Source organism: Amphiprion ocellaris, chromosome 20 (genome assembly GCF_022539595.1).
Source record: "Amphiprion ocellaris isolate individual 3 ecotype Okinawa chromosome 20, ASM2253959v1, whole genome shotgun sequence".
NCBI classification, from domain to species: Eukaryota; Metazoa; Chordata; class Actinopteri; family Pomacentridae; genus Amphiprion; species Amphiprion ocellaris.
Window position 1 is genome coordinate 19,864,612 of NC_072785.1, and position 19,580 is coordinate 19,884,191.

Sequence of the window (19,580 nt, forward strand, 5' to 3'; positions counted from 1 at the left end):
TAAAAATCCACTTCTTGCACTTGTTTCCTGGATTTGTGGTATAACAGGTAAATGAAATCTGGTCCTAAAATAGATTCTTTACCATTTCCCGGCATTACAATATCTCATTGCACGTATATACTGCATGCATTACAGATATCATTGGAGGAATTTCTGAGATAAGAATGCTTTCTTGATAAGCAGATATTGCCCTCAGCATGAAATGCTTCTGTGACATGGACGATAAAGTTCAAATCAAGTCTGCCAAAGCATATAGTGGGTGTGAGACGTGCTAGACCATAAGTGTCACTTATGTGTTTACTCCTCACCTCTCTGACACTTTATCAGCTCTGAAGGTGTCTCTCATGCATTTCACCTGATCGACTTGGCAGACAAAGAGATGTGGCCCGTGTTTCAACAGTGCACAAGTGTCCAGCTAATTAGGTGCTCATGGGAAACCGAGCATTGATTTTCTGTCAGCGTGTCTGTCCCCCCAAAAAACAGGGCTGTTTGTCTTTTTCTAATGATGCACCGTGTGCCATTGATAACGGCGATAAAACAGGTCAGGGTTGTAGCATAAGCAAACGTGGACACACCATACCCGTGGGAACCCATATATAATGATGTGGTTTAATTGTACGGGCTTTTAGGAAATAGGTAGGCTGTGAGTAGTTGGAAGTAAACAAAGTTTGTCGGGGATGGAAATGGACGGAGTTGTCTGACAAAAACATATCTTTTCAGCTCTGCAAAGGCGTGAAATCCCTCTTGTGCTTGTTATTTCACACTCCTGTGGCTCCAACTTGGGCCAGCGGTGGCAGTGTAAACAAACAAACACGTGAATTCACGCATACCACACACACACGTACGCACACAGTATACTAAAGAGAAGGGATTTCAGCAGAGAACTTACTAATGACCCCACATTTCCAGGCACCTCAGTCACACGAAATATCCTAGAATCACACTATTTTTTTTTTTTACATTATTCCAAATACACTACATCTCTAGCATATGAAAAGAGCTACAATCTATTTTTTCTAATATTATGAAATAAGCAAGGATGCTGCCTATCCTCCATACATTCTCAGTGAGGTGGGAAACGTGGCTTTGCTGAGCACACAGTGAACTGCTATGTATAAATAATGGTTTCAGTATCACAGTGGACAGTGTGCCAGCCACCTGCTGATCCAACCACACACAGGTAGAGCCAGCCCGGGTGACTCGGGGCTATAGACATGGGCATTCAATCTGCCAGCAAACTAATCAGTGAAAGGGATGAACTCCAAGCTTATCAGAAGGGGTCATGGATGTAGGTGGAGGAGGCAGCAGTGGGAGAGCAGAGATGTTTTGCACAGCCACAGCAGGGTGACACCGGCCGTAGAATGGGAAAATTCACAAATCTCAGTGTGGGAGGTTGGAGGAGCGCAACCCTCAAGGAGGTGAAGGAAGCTTTGCCGTCTGCCACCCACACATTACCTGAACATGTCAGAGTCTGATGCTAACACCTTCAGCCCAACTATGATATCATGAAAGCCAGGTTCACTTGCGTCGCAATGGATATCTGGCAGCCACTATTGGTAGTGGACATTTGTGGGTGTAAATGCTGCATCATGATAAAGAGTAGAGTATACCATGTCTGTGAAATGTTCGAGTTTGATAAAGAAATCTTACCAGAACTACTAGGCAGTACCTTAAATCCCATGCCTGCTAGTGCAGATGCTTAAGTATTGCATTGTCTCTCAAGCACTACCCTGTTAAAAACAACAATTCATTTCACTAGATAAATGCCTCTCTTTGAAATGCAAGGCCCCAGATTGAACAGTTTGTCTTTAATATTCAAGAATGTTCTTTTGCTTCGGCACAGTGATGCACCACTGAATGGAGGCATTATTTCAGCTCCTTAACTGATCACCGCTGGAAACCATTCTGTATCAGCATTTAAAGGTACAAGACTGTAATTCAGGAGGTAATTTCACATCTTAACAGAATCCAATTAAAAGCATGGACATTTCAATTAAACCTCCCCCTGGCTTGTCGCGACGATGTCACACCATAAGTGAAATTGGAATCAGATTACGGGGAGAATCTGAAGAAGTATTTTTCAGCGCAATAAGGATCACGCATTCCTGATAGAGACCCCTGTCATGCATACTGCCGGAAAAAAAATAGCCTTTCTTTGCCAACATTAGTCATTTAATTCTCTCTCCTTATTAATTTCACAGCAGATTACCTGAGAAGATACAAAATGCTGTCAGCAAAGAGTTTTAATTAAGTATGGGGTATGTTGCTATGAGTACTTTATGTGAAACTGCTGCCTTATAATGCTCTTGTTTTAATTACTTCAGAGTGCCCCCTCATTAACCTCTATGGAGATGTGCTCCAAACTACAGTGTGCATTACAAACACTAGACTCGGAAATTGCTTATATCCATATTCAGATACTTATATCCATATTTGCACTGTTACAAAATAGTATGTCTGTTTCTCATTTTAAAAATGTTAAATTTTTTTTCAGATTAAAGAAACAGGCGGCACATTTAGGGATGTTTTGCTTTGAACTTGTGCATTATGATATAACCTTGGTAGCTAAGGGCACTGTGACGACCCCTGGTGGGAGCTGTATTTTCAAATTACAGGCCCTTGTTTGTGCCTTATTTTCAAAAAATGCTGTCAACAAATAGTGTGTAGGTTTCCAATTTAACATGTCTAATATTAGACCTAAAATATATTTAGGTTATTAAATATATTTCTTAGAATTTCATTAGCATAGATTTCCAAATAAATTCTGGTTGTTAAAATTAAAGCCTGTACAAAAGGAACCTAAAATACAGATAGTGCCATTTTTAGATACTATTATTCTTTGGTTGAGTCAAACACAGACTGGTTTTGTTTCATCATTTCGTTGCTCCGTAGCTCATCTATGTCAAGCAGCTGTGGGTGGTCTCACAGTCTGAAAAATCAGCAGTCCTGTGGACATTTCCCTTTTGATCCTTTTCATCCTGAAGTTTCTGAATGGTCCGATATAGATTTCAAAAAAATGCTCCAAAAGTGGGCTCCTATTCAAAATATGTGGATGGGTAGCTGTGCCACTGTCCACCCTCACACCTTAATATGGTTTAACAGGATACATTAGCTTTTAATGGCACTTAATTGTACAAAAAGGAAATCCATAACCACATAAGGAGAAAAGTCAAGTATTTCCAAGCTCTTTATAAGAACAATTTAGAGCAGACAAGTGCTTTTCAAACCTTGGATTGGAATCAGTCCGACAGTCTGGCCATGAGAGCGGTGCACTTACATTTGTAAGCTTACAGTGCCACCATTTGGTCATGATGAGAACTTCACTGCACTGCCAGGTCCTGCCAATTGGCAGCACTGTGCCTGAATGAAAAATAATAAATTGCTTGTTTACACTGTGAAAATCTTATTTCAAGATGAATGAGCTCATTCAAAAATAATGTCACAGTTTGTACTGTAATTGCTTTAATTCTGCACCGATCTCGCTTTAAGAAGCAGTGTAGGGCTCTACAGCCTTAGCCTACGGTATATCATTTCAGAAATGAACTGGACGCGAACTACTTCCAGGTGCAGAATTAGAGAGGGAAGAAAACATCCAGTCCCATTGTTATTGTTGATAGATTATCAGAGGTCCATGCCATCTTAGATAATGAGCAATAACCTGCACTTCAAGAACAGGGGAGGTTTGCCAAGAAGGAATGGTGATTACAATCAATTAAGACTGATGACAAAGCACCAACAATAACCCGGTTTGGTGTGTGTGTGTGTGTGTGTGTGTGTGTGTGTGTGTGTGTGTGTGTGTGTGTGTGTGTGTGTGTGTGTGTGTGTGTGTGTGTGTGTGTGTGAGAGAGAGCTTGTGTTTTATTCACTCATCCTTCCAAACTACCCGGTTTTGTGTAATCAACATCTGTTGTGACAGGCAACCTCCTCCTTTCTCAGGATGGCCCACTTCAGATAATGAGTGTCATACCAAACTGCAGGGCAAAGGCTGATTTTACTCCTCTTTTTACTCCTCATCTCTGGCCTCCGCTCTCACTACCCTCTGTTCCCTCCTATCATTCAAGACATCCATTGTGGAGAACCTTGAAAAAGAGAGACAAATGCTCTCACAACATTGTCAGTGCTCAGTATGTGGGGGTGGTAGATAAAATAGAACGCAGTCTTGTTTTCTTTATTGACTGAATAGGATCCTTCACAGCTGACTCCAGAACACTGCCATTCTTGTGAATGCCTTTATTGTACTTTCAGAATTTTGTTACTCCAACAAAACATACTCCTTTATGAGACTTTCTACATTTTCTTTGGTTACAGCTTCTGTTTCTATAGCCATACGAATAAATTCTGTCTCGTTTGTCTGCACTGATACAGCCATACATGCGGGCCATTCATGAGGAATGTCTCTACGTATGTATGTTATTTATGAAAGCATAACATACTCTGTAATGTGTGTAGTTTAGTATGTTTGTTTGCTTGAACTCACCACAGCAATGGTTTAGGCGCCATCTTCTGGTAAATTTAGTCCACTTGAAGTAGTCAGCTGGGCCACTTGTGGTTTTTGAGAGTACAACTAAAGCATTTTCTTGTTCCTCTATATTAGTAGAATTTTTCTTATAACACCAAGTATGGAAAGGTCGTATTGCTTCATGGGACATGTAATAGGAGCACAATGGTACCCTTAGGAATAGACTATATGTCTGTTTTTTATATGTTTGTAGACTTCATCTAACAGTAACTCAGAAAATGATTTCTCCCTCATGAACTTGAACTCCACGTTAAATCGACAGTCTAAGCTCTGTTTTCAGTGAGATGTGTCTAAGATGTGTAAATAAAATAATTTTCTCAGCTTAGCCTCAAAATTAATTGCCTCCAAAATAAGACAGATAGGTTCAGACAAGCGAAAGTGTGAGATTGCGCAGAATGTCAGTTTAGTGGGATTGATTAACGGATGCATCCAATTTCTTCAAAGTTAAGATTCATCTCAGAACATAAACACTTTTTTTTCATTTCCAAGCTGGAATTTACTGCCTGCACAACCATGTAGAACAAATTATTTTGAAAACCCATTAATGCCATGAGCACACTGAACTCCGTTCAATTTAGCATAACCCTAAGTTTACTGAAAGTATGGGAGAGTTCTTCTTTTTAAAAACTCCCCTGTATTCTTATATTCATTCATCAAAACCTCCAGTGTAAAGTGTCAAGAGGCAGCAGCTGGAATGAGCAGTAAAGCTGTTTTACCTTTATTCTCTAGAGTGTCACCATAGCGGGGTGTGAATATCAAAAAAATGCAGGTGTCTTTCATCTGAAAGTTCGGTTCCCTGGTTCATTCATAACTGCGTTGTAACAATTGGTGCATTCAGCTACGAGAATTAGCAGAAAGACAAGCAATATTTTTGTACAGACTTTGACTTGTGACCAGGAGTTAATTACAGTTAGACATAATGTCAGCATGAGAACAGATGTACTACAAGGCTATGTTCTTTGAGACGGAGCACTTACTGTACACCTGCATTTAACTGCTGCAATGCCAAACCGTAGTAGAAATAGTAAAGCAGAACTCCAGTTTAATTTTCAACACCAAAAACTATGTCAGAGTGTTTGGTATCCTTAAACTTGTAGCCCTCGTAACAAGCAATAGTATCAGTTGAGTGCTTTTCCAGTATTTCAGTACTCAAAAGACCCTAGATGGATCTCTAGTCACAGCAGGGGGACACAGATGTAATCAATAACATTATTGATGACTCTATTACATGTAAGTGTCCTAGTAGCTGTGTGTCTGAGGTGGCATGCAGTGGAATACAAGCGACCGAAAACTGAAACTCCTAAATAGAAAGCAGCCATTGTTAAAGTTATTAATTGTCTGTACTAATCATGCAATGACAAATGCTTTTTGTAATGATACAAATCTAAAAATAAAGTTACACACATCATTTTTTTCATTACATTGTAATAATATATGAATTACAAACACTCAAAACACCACACAGTGTTTGCCCATTTCCTTTTTACTGACAAACATGCATGCTACATGTTTCCTGATTTTAAAATATGCAGAGCTTGTACTTAGACATATATCAAAACAAAGAAACTCTTCACACGTCGGTTTCACAAGAGAGGTAGGTAGGAGAGAAAACTTGCAAAGCTACCTTCATCTGTCTTTATTCAGTGTTAGACCTTTGTCTGTTTGTAGCACAGAAAAGCCACATACATATATCCTTATAGGTCCCTCTATAAAGGTGTGTTAATTTGACAGTAATCTAACCATTTAATGAAAACTGCTTTAAATGGTGCTATTCTAACTAACTCTATAGTATTGGAAATTATCATGTAATGAAACGATGTCTGGCATTCATCCGTATATCATTATTTGCACTCAGTTTTGGATAAGTTTATTGCTTGCTACAACTAACCCTTACTCTGAGTTGCTGAGTTAGTTTGCATACACATCGTCTTGAATCACTCAAAGTTGATTAAAGAAAAGGAAATTAATTGCCAGGAACCCTGATAATCAAAAGGTTGTTTAAGTCACTTTTTAAGCAAGAATGCTCAAAGAAATCAGTAGTTCCAAATTCTTGAACGTGATCATTTGCTTCTTTTTCTTTTGTTTTTGATTGTTGGTTGGAGAAAACATTCAATCTGAATATGGCAACTTGGTAATGGAGAAGTCTCCATACATCAGACTGTCTAACTTAAGGGACTTTGGGGAATATAGTTGGCCTCCTTTCATTGCTCACTGTGTTTGGTCTTTTTAAAATAAATGTTAGAATGCATAATATTAGTGAGAGAAAGATTTAGCCTTGATGAAAACTTTAATGCTCTGTTTCTCTCATATGATGATTGTAAAACGTCAACATTCTTACTGTATTTCCATTCATTTACCACATGTGACTGCGGTAGTAGTAGTAAAGTTGATAAGTTGCTTGTTGTATAACTGCTTAACCTTTATGTTTGTATTAATTATCACATGGAGTTTGCTGCAATCATTTACCATATCATAAATAGATGAAATCATGAGGAAACTGTTGATGTAAAGACTACTTAAGCTACAAATATTTCTATAATGTCAGTACAACAGTTGTGTGAGAAAGACTTATTGTCAGCTTGTTAACCTACCCTGTCCAAGATTTTCTCAGGGCCACTGTCTGTTAGACTGTAGAGAATGTTCCTATTTTGTCAAATTATCTTTAGCTTTGTAATACCTGGGCCAGAAGTATGCTAAGCAAGTTTATTGAATCCAGTCAGAGTATTGGTGGCATTGTAGTTGAGAGGATAATGTATGGTCAGGGCTGTTTGAAAGAGTGACCTTGTGCTAGTTTTCTTTCTCTTGCTCTCCATTCATATATATAGCGGTTCCCAGTGAATAGCATTAACAAATGCGGTATCAAAATGATGCGTTCCCATCTGCACTGTACTATTTATTTCAGACACCAGAGGGCGCTTAGGAGCTTTGACAACGATCAGACCCCAACCTCCTTTATTAAATCGCTGTCAGAGTGCTATCTAATAGACCCACATTGTAACTACAGCTTGGTGCCAGTACTCAAATTTTACTGGTCTTAGAGAGGAGAGTGAGTGCATTCGAACCAGTTTTCTCAGTTTCTGAAAAGGTATGGAACCTAACCGAGACGCAACCTTTCTGCATAATGCAATAGGGTGTCCCCATAGACTGTATCTATGGGTGTCCCTAAAGTGTAAAATGGAAATAAAGTAGGTTGTTTTGTGATGAACAAGGATGAAAAACCAATTGGAAGTGCAAGGTGGAACTGTTATAAACAAGGAGGCGTATTCATGTAATGTAACCACTCCTCTCTGTCAGTCTGCGCTTCCGTGTTTACACACCCACAGAAAACAGGACACACCAGCGACCGTCGGCCGAATGTTTACCGAGCAAGCATAGAGCGGTGGTGAGGAAAGTGACAGTCACACTGGAGGCTTGGTGTATGGTGAAACACAGGTGATTTCAGCTGCCACAGTTGCATTTTACAGCGGAATGTTCACTCGAAGGGGGCATGGAGACGTCAAGAAATCTACACAGAAAGTTCTGGACCCAAAGAAGGATGTGCTGACCCGGCTCAAACACCTTCGGTCACTGTTAGGTGAGTGAAATGTCACCGGGCTCTAGATGCTGCATCGCCGTTGCTTAGCTAGCCGTGCTAGCTAGCTGGCACCAGCCAATGCCTAACGTCAAACAAGGCGTCAGGTTAGCTGGCAGGCTGCGGTTACTAGTCCGAGCTAGCTGACAGGTAACATGCACCCCCACAGTGGCAAAAAAGCCACCCTTTGATATTTGAAGTGATTGTCACTCCCCACCTGTTTTAATTATATTGTAAAGCGTACCAATATCAGATAAGCCGCACTGTTATGAGGCATGGATGTTAGCTAATGTAAGCTAGCTTCCTTGTGGCTAGCTAGCCAGCCAATAATGCTAACTGATGCTGCCTTGTCAGGGCATCACTCATTGGGAAGCAGATGCCCACCACAGTCTTTGTGTCATTTAGTTATGTGTAATAGTGATTGTTCTAAAGCGTAATTGCAGCTCTTTATCTTATATAAGTCACGGTTTCTTTACTTTAGGGAGACCTGGACTTTCTTCTAGCCGGTTGCCTGGTTGAGCTGCACTCAAGTTACCCTTTCCTTCAGATATTTGATATGAAAATGATAGAAAAAAATGTAAATGTGCTACACTGTTGGAGTCCTTTGTTTCTCTCATAGGACAAGGACGTGCAGTATTTATGACAGTCATAAAACTGTTTTGTAGGTGCTGCTCCTATCTTCTCCCTGCACTATGATAATCAAAAGTAGTAGTCTGACTGGTGTTACACATCAGAATTTTGCATTGTGGAACTTGTTTCCGACATGATGCAATGATTATTGCATTACAGATGAACAAAAATTATTTAAACAATATGGAGGAGTATTTTGGGCTCAATAGCATAACTTCAGCTGTATTTAGGCATGCAGGTGTAACATTTTCATTGCATCCCGCCAGAGTAGACTCATTCTGTCACAACCACCATGACTGCAGTTGTATTGGGAACTATAGTACATTGTACTGTGTCTACGTCGAACACTTCTGTTATTCTCAGCGCATCACTGACAAAATGGGGTCAGTGAGTCCTTTGGCAAAGTGTGGAGAGGAGCAAAGTTGTCAGTAGGGAATTGTGAGATATGGAGAACATCTGCAATGGATTCATTATAGGATTATATGTGCCACATATTATGTGATTTCTCTCCAGAATTTCAGCCAGAATAGGTCATTTGCACATAGCTGTTACTCCGTAATCTGTTAGGGTGAATATCTAGGTAATACAGTTTGATATGTTGTCTGATTAAGTCATTGTTTATTTGTACTTGATTATGAATGATCCTAATTCCAGAATAATAGTACAGGATGAATGAACAGTATTGATTTTTCTATATATTTTTTTTCTCTTTTGTTTGTTTTTTAAATTAAACAGAATCTAAAAGCTTTAAAGAGACAAAACTTCTTCCTGGTGTGAGTATGCCTTAGAAATGACATTAATATTGTGGAAATGATGACAAACTACTACAAATATTGATTATATATTTGAAATAACATGACATATAATTAGATTGCTACTTTCAGAAAACATTCACAATATCGCTTCACATTGTCACTCATTTTCACCATAACATTTGTTAATAGTAAACAGTAATACACCTCAGGAAGGCTTGACATGTCTATAGTAGCAGTGGAAGTCAGTGAAATGGAAGGATCTCTCTAGGATGAGTCACACTGGAGAGGATTTGAACCATTTGTTGACTGATGCATGCATGCTTGTAACCTTCTCGTACTGGCATGTTCTCTGTTTTATTGATCTCTTCTACAGTAGCACAAATGTAAAAGCCACTATCAGTTTAATGGTGTTTAGAAGCTTGAACAAAACTGTGGGGAGTTAGTGTGGTTAGATTTTTCTGCTATCATAGCACAATTTCAATGTCAAGAGTAGTCGAACCAAGGTGGAGGTCAATACAGAGCTCTGCGTGTCCTTTGTGTTTTCCCTTCCCTCATGTGCAGCTAAAGATAAGGCTGGTCTGTTTGTGCAGCAGCTGATAGTTGGGCCTGCATGTTGATGTCCCCCCAACCTCCAGAATTTCACTGTGCTTTCAGTTGAGGAAGGATTTCCTTCTGGTGCTGCTGGTTCCTGTGTGGGCAGGAAATGATGTTGAGAGATGGGGTGCTGTGGAGGACAGTACAGGGACTTGGGGAAATAAAGCAGGCCTCATTTTATTGCTCACAGTGTTTTGTTTTTGCAAAGTAAGTATAGCCTAGCAATAATATTCACAAGAGAAAGACCTACTGTACATGAAAACTTAAAAAGGTCCATTTTCCTCACATGATGATTGTGAAATGTCAACAGTCCCACTATATGAACAGTCATTAAACATGGCTGTAATAGCTTGTGTTGGTAGCAAGTTTTGTAAGTCATTTGATGAGAAATTGTTAAATCCAAATGTTTTTCTGAAACAAGCATCAGCAAATGTAGTTTGCAGTAGTCATTTACTACATCCTAAATAGATAATACCATTAAGGCACTGATAATGTTAAAATGTTTAGAAATTAAATGTCTCAGACTTCAGACATTTCTATAATATCTGTACAAAAGCTGCACAAGCCAGAGTTATTGGCAGCTTGTTAACCTGTCCAAGACTTTTGGCTGTTTCTTTGGCGATATGAAATATTATTGTGTGTTATGACCCAGCTGCTAGGGTCAGCTGTGTGTACCAAAAACAACCAGATGTCATTGGTTAGGTAAAGCAGTTCATTGCTCAGTGACAAATTTAACATCAAAGTGATCAAACAAAGGAAAACAGGGCGGGTGGATGTTGCTAAATCAAAGAACCAAATAAAACCAAACAAAGGCTGACAGGGTTCCCAATCTAAATGAAGAAAAAACAAAACAACTAAATTCCTTACGCAAACGTAATTGCAATCGCAACACCCACACCAAACAACACAAACTAAGACAAATGAGTGCTGAGTGCACAAAATTAACTAAATAACTGGTGCCTTAAAACACACATTTGCAACAAGACATAGTACGCAAATCACCATCCTTCAGTGGCTACAGGATGTGAGTAGCTTCTCACCAAATTAGTCAGCTGCTACCAGACGCTACAGTCTTCACCAAGACACACATAACTCCTCACCAAACCAGCAGCTGCTAATGGAAGCTATATTTTCCAAGTAGCCACCCCTCAGTGGCTACAGAACACACAAAACACAAAGACTCAAGAAGCACCAGGACAAACTGGTCACATTAAATCCCAGTCACCCTGACTGATAGTTTGGTTGAGGATTTATACTCTCCAGGTGTGATGATGGCTGCAGCTGGTTGGATGAAGGTGGAGGAAACTGGGTGGTGGCCCAATCAGACATGTCGGCAGGCGGGGAGAACAAAGGCTGGAGTGCAGGTCTTCAGCTCTGGACTCATTAGCTGAGATGACTGACAGCTGGGGTTCTGGAGAGGCTCTCACCAGCCACGGCTGGGCCTACACAGGCCATCTTCCTATACAAAGGCCCAAAAAAAAATCCCCCACAGAAGCAAGATGGTATGCAATCACCAGTGGGCATAGCATTGTCTCTAATTATATCTATGGCTTTGTAATACCTGGACCAGAAATTTGTTAAGCAAGCTTGTTGAATCCAGTCGTAGTATCAGTGGTATTGTAGTTGAGAGGACAATCTGTGGTCTGGGCTATTTTCAGAGTGGCCCTGTATTGGTTTTCTGCTCACTGAGCAGATCTGTGGGATAGAGTGTGAAAGCTGCTGCATGTTAATTTGCTGGTCATGCCTGGCTGGATTTGACTGAGGTTGTTAATTACAGGAACCCATAAAACCACCTGATCACTCCGTGCTTCTCTCACTGGTGGTAAACGGCTATTCCTCTGACTCTTCGAGTGCATAGTCATTCTCATTCTTGGTTCCAACTCATTTTATATTCACTGTTGCATACCACTGCCCCAATTCTTACAAAAATAATCCTGAAGATGATGGTCAAAGTGCTGGTGGTGCTGCTGAGTGTGGGAAATCCTTCATTGATTTGACTGTACACGGGAGTGTTTGTCTAGAGGAGTACCCACTGAAACCCAAAGGCAATGTTTCTTTTTTCACTTGCTCCCACATCTGGAGGGTCAAAGTGCTCAGTCAGCTATAGTCCAGTCATAGCTGTTGTCAGACGTAAGGCTTTTCTACCTACCTACATCGTCTTAGCAGCGGAATAGAAAAAGCTGTATCCTAAGTAGCTATTGTTTATTTGCTCTCTCAACTGGTGCAAACATGCTCAGCTTGAACCTGCATGGAACAACAGTGAATGTGTGCAAGTGTTGCTAGTGATAACAGTCAGGTGTGTTTGTTTGTGAGTGTAGGTGTCTGACTTTGCAGCCAAAGGTAATGCTTTTTAAAGGAAGCTCTGTAGTAATCTTTCAGTAGCAATGAAATGTAGTGTCATTACACCTTACCTTTTTCAATGTGCTGGCTGTAAGTGTTGTATGGGTCAGGGTCAGCTGAAAGTGCTGCTGTTGGAAGAGGAAATCACAAGCTGAAGCACCAGGGGAAACAATGAGCACAACACTGGAAGGGCTCTCAAGAAGGTTCTCTGTGTGGCTGAAGTAAAGGCTGAGATCACTCGACTTCTGATTCTCCCCCTTTTGTAAAACACTCAGGTTAGACTTGTGAACAACTTCAGCCTCTTACCATCTTTTATCTGACGTTATGTAGGCACAGTATCGACACTTTAAAAGTGTAGTGTAGCTCAATGTAGCTGTCGTAGTAAACAAACATTGAGGGCTTTTATTAACATTAACATCAAGGTTTTGAAGCTTTTTGTGTTATTTCTACACATGCTGTCATACACTAAAGTTGTCTAAAGTTACACCACAGTAGAGTAAGCTTTTTGACCCTAATTAGTAAGACCAAGCAATAAATCAATTTCAAATCGAAGTTGCAGTTTCAAACAATGTAATTAGCAAATTGCAAAGGCTGCACTTTAGGATATACATCATGCAGTGTATGTGAACCAGGGTTTAAACAACAATTGTTGGGCACAGTATCTGAAAATCTCAGCCACATATTTCAGTTTCAAAACCTTTTATGAGAAAATTCTTGAGATATGCAGATGCTAGTGGGACAAAGGTGAGCTGGAAGAGTCAGGTGCCTCTCGTAAGACAGAGTTATCAGACAACACTGAGCAGAAATGGTGCACACGTAAACCGATGTTTTGCGAAACAGTTGTCAAAAGCCACTTTTTGGAAATTAATGACTTGTCACTGTTTTTGGTTTATTTTACATTGAGACTTGAGATTGAGAGAGTTTAGAAGTTATTTTATTCAGGTTATATTTTTTTAAAATAACTGTTAACTGAACTAGTCAGGCAATGCAGAAATATGCAGGTATAAAGAACAAGGTCAGAAATTTGCTCTGCTATATAGTACTACACAAAACGTCTCTTTACTCCTACTTCTGCTGTGGGTCTCTTCCAAACTGGCAGCAGTGTCAAGATAAGCATTTGGTAGTATAAAGAAGCCCTTTGCCACGATCCCTAGATCATTAGAATTGCAAATCATGTTAAGATAAAGCACAGAAGCTAGCTATTGCACATTACAGTTATTACAAGTGCTAGATCACCACACCTCATAGTGTCTGGAGGGCTCTTACTTGTATTGCTTGGATGTAGTGTGTCAATACCACAGTAATGGCAGTTTGTCAAATTAGTAGCATGACTGGTCAATTACAAATTTTGCAGGGGTGCCACTGTGGGTTATAGGACTTTCAGGCACTTGTTTTTGAAGCACCAGAAAACCAGCTGAATCATTTATTACCATTCCCATTTACCATCAAAGAGCAGACTGTGCAGTGTTCTGGGCCTTTAAAACAAAAGAGGGTTGAAGCTTTTCACTGACTTATGTTTCGAGGTTGCATAACATAGATATCAATTTCATTTTCTTGTGTTCAGTCTCATTTGAATTTGAAATATAAAGAGTAAACCTTTAATGGCACTTTAAACATTTTTGTACCTAAATACTGTTAACACTACTGGGTAGTATTTTATGTTTCATTTCTATAAGGGTTTCAGACTTAACTACTTGTTTTGTTGTGTTTTAACACATGACTTCTAAATATAACCATATAGCTGATGATGTATTCCACTTTCATAAACCTTGGCAGTGTTCTTAGCCTTGTTTTTCTCTTTTCAATCTGTGGCATTACTGTCATGTGTTTTAGAGCTTCCTTAAAATCTAAATTTCAAAAATGATAAAAATCACATGGTGTTGCATGAATGGCTTTTTTCTTTTAGCCACTGGGCCGTGTGGGAGCTAGACATAATAAAGTTCTACTGCCTCATGTTCTGCAGTGGATGATGTCTGTGTGGATGATGTCTGTGTGATTTTTACATAGCACATGCAAAACCAGTTTGGCCAGTTCCACTGTTTGCCTGTCCTCCCTATATAATAGCCAACCTGCACTGAGACCTGTTTACCAGAGCAGCACATGTTATCTAGACTTGATCTCAAAGTGGATTTACATATTTTGTTTCTTTTGTGAATGCCCAAGCTCCCACTAATCTTTGGTAGATTTAAAGCGCAAGCAAAATAAACACTCAACTCCGGCTTATTCTAGTGCAAATTGCTACTTGAAGGTGTTAAATAGCAATTTTGAAGCTATTAACCACTGATGTGAAAAAGACAGATTTTTCCATGCATAGAGGTTTTTTTGGCACCCCCTCAAAGAGGTTTTAAGTGCCCCTCAAAGTAGTTTTAACCAGTGCCTAAGGAAAATCACTGGAGACAAAATGGTAAGAATTGAGAGTAATGCCTTTTTAAGTTGTTTTATTATTTGATGTTTTATTTACTCTTGCAAAATAAAATTTATGTCTATCATTTGGTCAGAAATAATTGGAAAATGCAAAGGTTTCTGACAAAGAAGGTCAGTTGTTACTACTGTTAGTGGACAAGTTTTACTTACTGTTGTGAATAGTCTGTCACCCAAAGTACCATGTTATATCAGAGATGGTCTCACTCACCGGATGTAGGCTATGGGAATAAACCTGCCATTGGCTGCACATGTCAGGCACCTATCTGTACTCCCTCCGCTATCTGCAAGTTACTGTTTTCAAAATCCCCTTCACTGTGAGAAACAGCAACCTCTGAGCTAACAATGTACCACACTGAAAGTTTGCCAAGGATTTGCTCAGCCAAAACCATTTCACCTGTCACTGCGTTGAGTGAACACCATTCTGTCTAAGACGACTATGGTTTGTTGAAAGAAATGTGAACCATACCAGAGCACTTGTGCAGCCAAACCATGATGTCCTGGCTGGCTAAGTGAGACTATGCCAGGGAAAACCATGAAAAGAATATATCCTTTCTTTGATTTCCCCAGTGATGAAATTTTTGTTGCAGAAGAAATGAGCGACATTTAGTGGGTAGTGTTCCTTGGCATAACACAACTGTAGTATCCATATAACCTTGTCCTGTAGTGAACTGTGGCATTTTGTGCCTCTGTTTGAAGGAAGTATTACTATACTGGCTTAAATTATGTTTTATATACAAAAATGAAATGAATGTCATCCCTGTCTTCATAAAGGCAAAAATTTTAGGGCTGCCTGAAAAGGAAGTGTGAAAGTTGCCAGTTTAGCAGCTCCTCAGTGTTAAGCTGCTCAGATAAGCCACTCTCTAATGTGTGGGCTCAGACTGGGATAAGGTCAGACTTTGCCAGTTCTTCCATGACTGTTTCACACTGTGCTCTGTGTAGACCCATACGCCCCAATCTGTTACACAGCTAGACACTGACTACAAGTCAAGAGGGGTTCATGCAGTGTTTGGCACTGTGGCATCAGAATCAAATTACATGCACCAAAAGTGATATGATTGTAAGAAAGACCCTTTTAATAATGATTACTTTCTTGCGTTTGTTTTAATGCAGCTTTACACTGATACTGCTGTTGTATTATCCAGAGCATCTTGTTACATATTTAGAGGCAGAACATGGGGAGCCTGGGGAGATTTCATTGTACAGACATTTTAGTTTTTATAGACATGCATATATGGCCTTGTAGCTCATGCTATGAGAGAGCAGTATGCTTTGCTCTTTTGTTTTAGCCTGCCAGTATGTTAATCATTCCCTGTGAATACATTGGTCAGAGAGGATGATGCATGGCATCGCCAAGGCAGTTATTAATGTTTTCTCCTGATTAACTGTGGCAGCTCAAAAGCAGTTAGCCTACTGGGGGTTTGTAAGCCGCTATGCTGCAAACAATAGGCTTTCTAAGATAAAACAGACCAATAGAAGATGAGTCTCTTGTCAATACTGATAGAGAAAACTAATTCAATTGGCTGTAATTGACCCCCTGGTAAGAAGCATCAATTTGTCCCAGTAAGGGATGAATTATGATTGACATCTCCACACTGGCACTGCTTGAAGAACATTCAGAGGTATTAGAGGCAGCTATGTGTTATCAAGGCCTCGAATGAGGCTCATACTGACTGCTCCTTGTTGCATCATGTGACAGACTCGCTCTGCTCAGCTGGTTGCAACAGGTTTATGATTAACCTTGTTTGCTGAGTGGTCAAATATCAACCTCTCCATGGGTCACAAAGCACTCTGCAGCTGATCTGTTTTTCCTCACAAAATTTTTCTTTTATGGAGAAGCACTGATGTGGAATTTCAATGCTAACTGATAACCACCGATTTGTTGTGGCCATCATATACACAATAGGTGATAATGAATTATTTTACAAATGCTAAAATGTGAAGACGTTGATAGATATATTTATTTAGTCTTGACCATCTTTAGAGTAAAGCACGCATTGACTTAACAGAAGCATATACAGGGTGTATAAACATTAGAATAACCTGACGTGTTTTTGCTAGACTGTAGTTCTTTAACATTAAACTGACTAGCAGAAATTTGTCATTATTTTCTCCTCCGTTCTTCTCCCATAGTGTTAATAGTGTTCATTTTTAGTTCATTCATAACTATTTGCTCTTATGTTGACAAGCTCCATATGGTTGTGTACAGCATGCTGAATTTGTAAGTACAAATTGGACATTGAGTTTACTAGGGAAAAGGTGGTTAAAGATACTGTATTTTTTTTACAAGTTTATTATGCCCAGGTAGTTCAGCTGGTATTTGATAAATTGCTTGTGCCATTTCCCTTACTGGCAGATTTTGTTTTGGTATTTATAGTAAGCATTGTCATCATAAACTCATATAAAGTGCAGCACAGAGTCCATTTCATTAGTCATGCTGTCTGCTTTGTTTGTGGAAGAGCAAAATAGGCTGTGACACAGAGCAGGAGAGGAGGCAAAATCACCACTCAAAAAACATGGTTCACGGATTATCAAAAGTAATTAATGGCTCCATTTCTATTTTTGGAAGACTAACAACAATTCAATCTTCTCACTTATTGACCAATAGTTTATCAGTCACTGATATATTGTGCCTCCCTATTCTTTTTTCTTCACAACACATTTAATACAATATAGCCTTCTTAAATGTGTATTGTACATTTTAAATGGGAGAATTTTGTTGCTTGTATTAGATTTTTTAAATTGTTTTAGATAAGATATCAGCTTGAACCGAAAAAAGGATGGTGAAAAAATTGTGGTATTAATGCTAAAAATATGTGATCAATGAAATGGCATTTTGGACTTGTGGGCATCTCCCTCATTCATATCCTGAGATGACTTAAAAGACGTCTTTAATCGTTAAAATTATCATTCTCTTGCAGTCTCTTGAATTTTGTCATGGCCTTTCTTTGTTTTTAGGTAGTATTTTGAGTGTCAAACGCCTTCCATGGTGCATCTTTCTGCTTCGACATTAGCTGCTACCCAATTTCTCTTCTTCTATGTGTTGGCACCCTCCAGGCATCCCTTTGCTGGGGCCCTTAAAGAGTCCTCTGTGTCTAATCTGAGCATACAGCCAAAGAAACATATCAGTCTTTTCTCTCTCCTTCTTTCCTTTCTGGCAAGAGTATCGTGCACCTGCAGTGTAAGCTAGCCCAAAGCTAATGCAAATGAGCGTGAGTCTGATCAAAGACTTGATTAGACTACTTTCCGTGTATGACCTGGCATATTAATGATTCAGCTTCAAGTGGTATAAACAGCATATATTGGAAGTTTCCAGAGAGTTAAATATTGAATGTGAGTTCTAATTGTATATGTTATGTGCTGATAAAGTTTGAACAGGGGCAGAGAGGCTTGACATTTGTTTAAATGTACCATAGGCTTCTGCTGGCTAGGTGACCTTCACCTGTTTGCCTAACAAGCCCAGTGTGTTCATGGCTGTGTGCACTCTCTTAGTGCTTGCTGGTCAAACCCAGTTTAACATCAGTTCATTAGAATAGTAGGCCACAGAAAGACTCATTAATCATTCAGCTTAAGCTTAAAATTATGTTGGATGGTGCCCTTTTTTCCATGGTTACCCTATGTGAAGTTCTCATGCACCAAAGTCATACCACAGACTTATATAATACAGTGTGGGTCTGTTCAGTCCTCCCTTTCAGTCTTTGCCCCAGATGTCACAGTGAAAAACAGGGGGACCTTACTGACATGACCTGAAATGGCACCACAGTGTTTATGCAACCAGAGGTTAGAAAAAACAGGATAATCATTCATAATATTTTTTCTCTTGAGTTTTGTGGAAGTGACAGTGAGCTGATAATATCTTTCTTAGAACATTTTAAGAAGATGTTGTGTTTGTCTGCCCTCCAAAATATAAAATTATGGCCCTCAGCTTTGCATACTGTACATTATTATTTTCCAGCTGGTCCTCTGACATGGGGGTGGAACATCTGCCCTTCCCTGACAGCTAACAGGAAACATATCACAGTGGAGAAAATAGTCGTCCAACCCGAACCTGACATGGGTACTCTGTTTGGCGTGTGTTTATCAAATCCACTATAGATGATTGCAAGTATCTGACTCATTAACTTTTCACCGTCCTGGGTATTTAAAAAATTGGTCAGACAAGTTGTAGTCAGTTAACTATGGCTTTGACTTAATGACCATCTTGCAGAATAGTCTGTTTTTCTGAATTTTAATCAGCTAATGGGCACCAGCTTAGTATTGACACTTATTGAGCCCTTCATTCAGAACTAAGGCTGCAACTAACAATTATTTTCATTGGTGATTAATGAGCAGACAATTTTCTTGATTAGCTCATTAGTTGTTTGGCCAATAAAATTTCAGAACTCAATGAAGAATGTTGATCTGTGTCTCTGAAAGCCCATGATGGCCTCAACGGTCTTGTTTAGTCCACAGCCAAAGATATACAGTCACAGAGTAAAGAAAAAAGAAGTACACATTTAAGATGCTGGATGCTTTAGAAGATGGTGATTTTTTTTTCCTAAAACGATCAATCAAACCGATGAATCAATTATCAAAATAGTTGATGATTAATTTGATATTAGATTGATTATTAAAGGTCTATTAGGACCACCATGTAAAAACTAGTATTTGATCTCAAAGTGATTCTTTGTGACATTGACTCCGCATGAAAGGCTGGACTGTTGACACAAGGCAGGTGGAGTCTGTGGATGATACTAAATTGCATGCCTCA

General features: G+C 39.4%; 1 protein-coding gene across 7 annotated transcripts in view; it reads left to right on the plus strand.

Annotated features, from left to right (window-relative positions):
* Nucleotides 1-7,813: 7,813 nt before the first annotated feature.
* ralgapa2 (Ral GTPase activating protein catalytic subunit alpha 2) overlaps nucleotides 7,814-19,580 on the plus strand; it is a 99,470-nt gene continuing 87,703 nt past the window's right edge. For 4 of the 7 annotated variants that reach the window (XR_004848689.2, XM_035955700.2, XM_035955705.2 and 1 more), the window contains exon 1: nucleotides 7,814-8,093. Coding sequence is in view for 6 of the 7 variants with exons in the window: in XM_035955700.2 (XP_035811593.2) it covers nucleotides 7,988-8,093 (106 nt within the window). In the remaining variant the exon portion in view is untranslated. The remainder of the gene's footprint in view (nucleotides 8,094-19,580) is intronic. The other 3 variants (XM_035955701.2, XM_035955706.2, XM_035955703.2) reach the window with 2 other exon arrangements.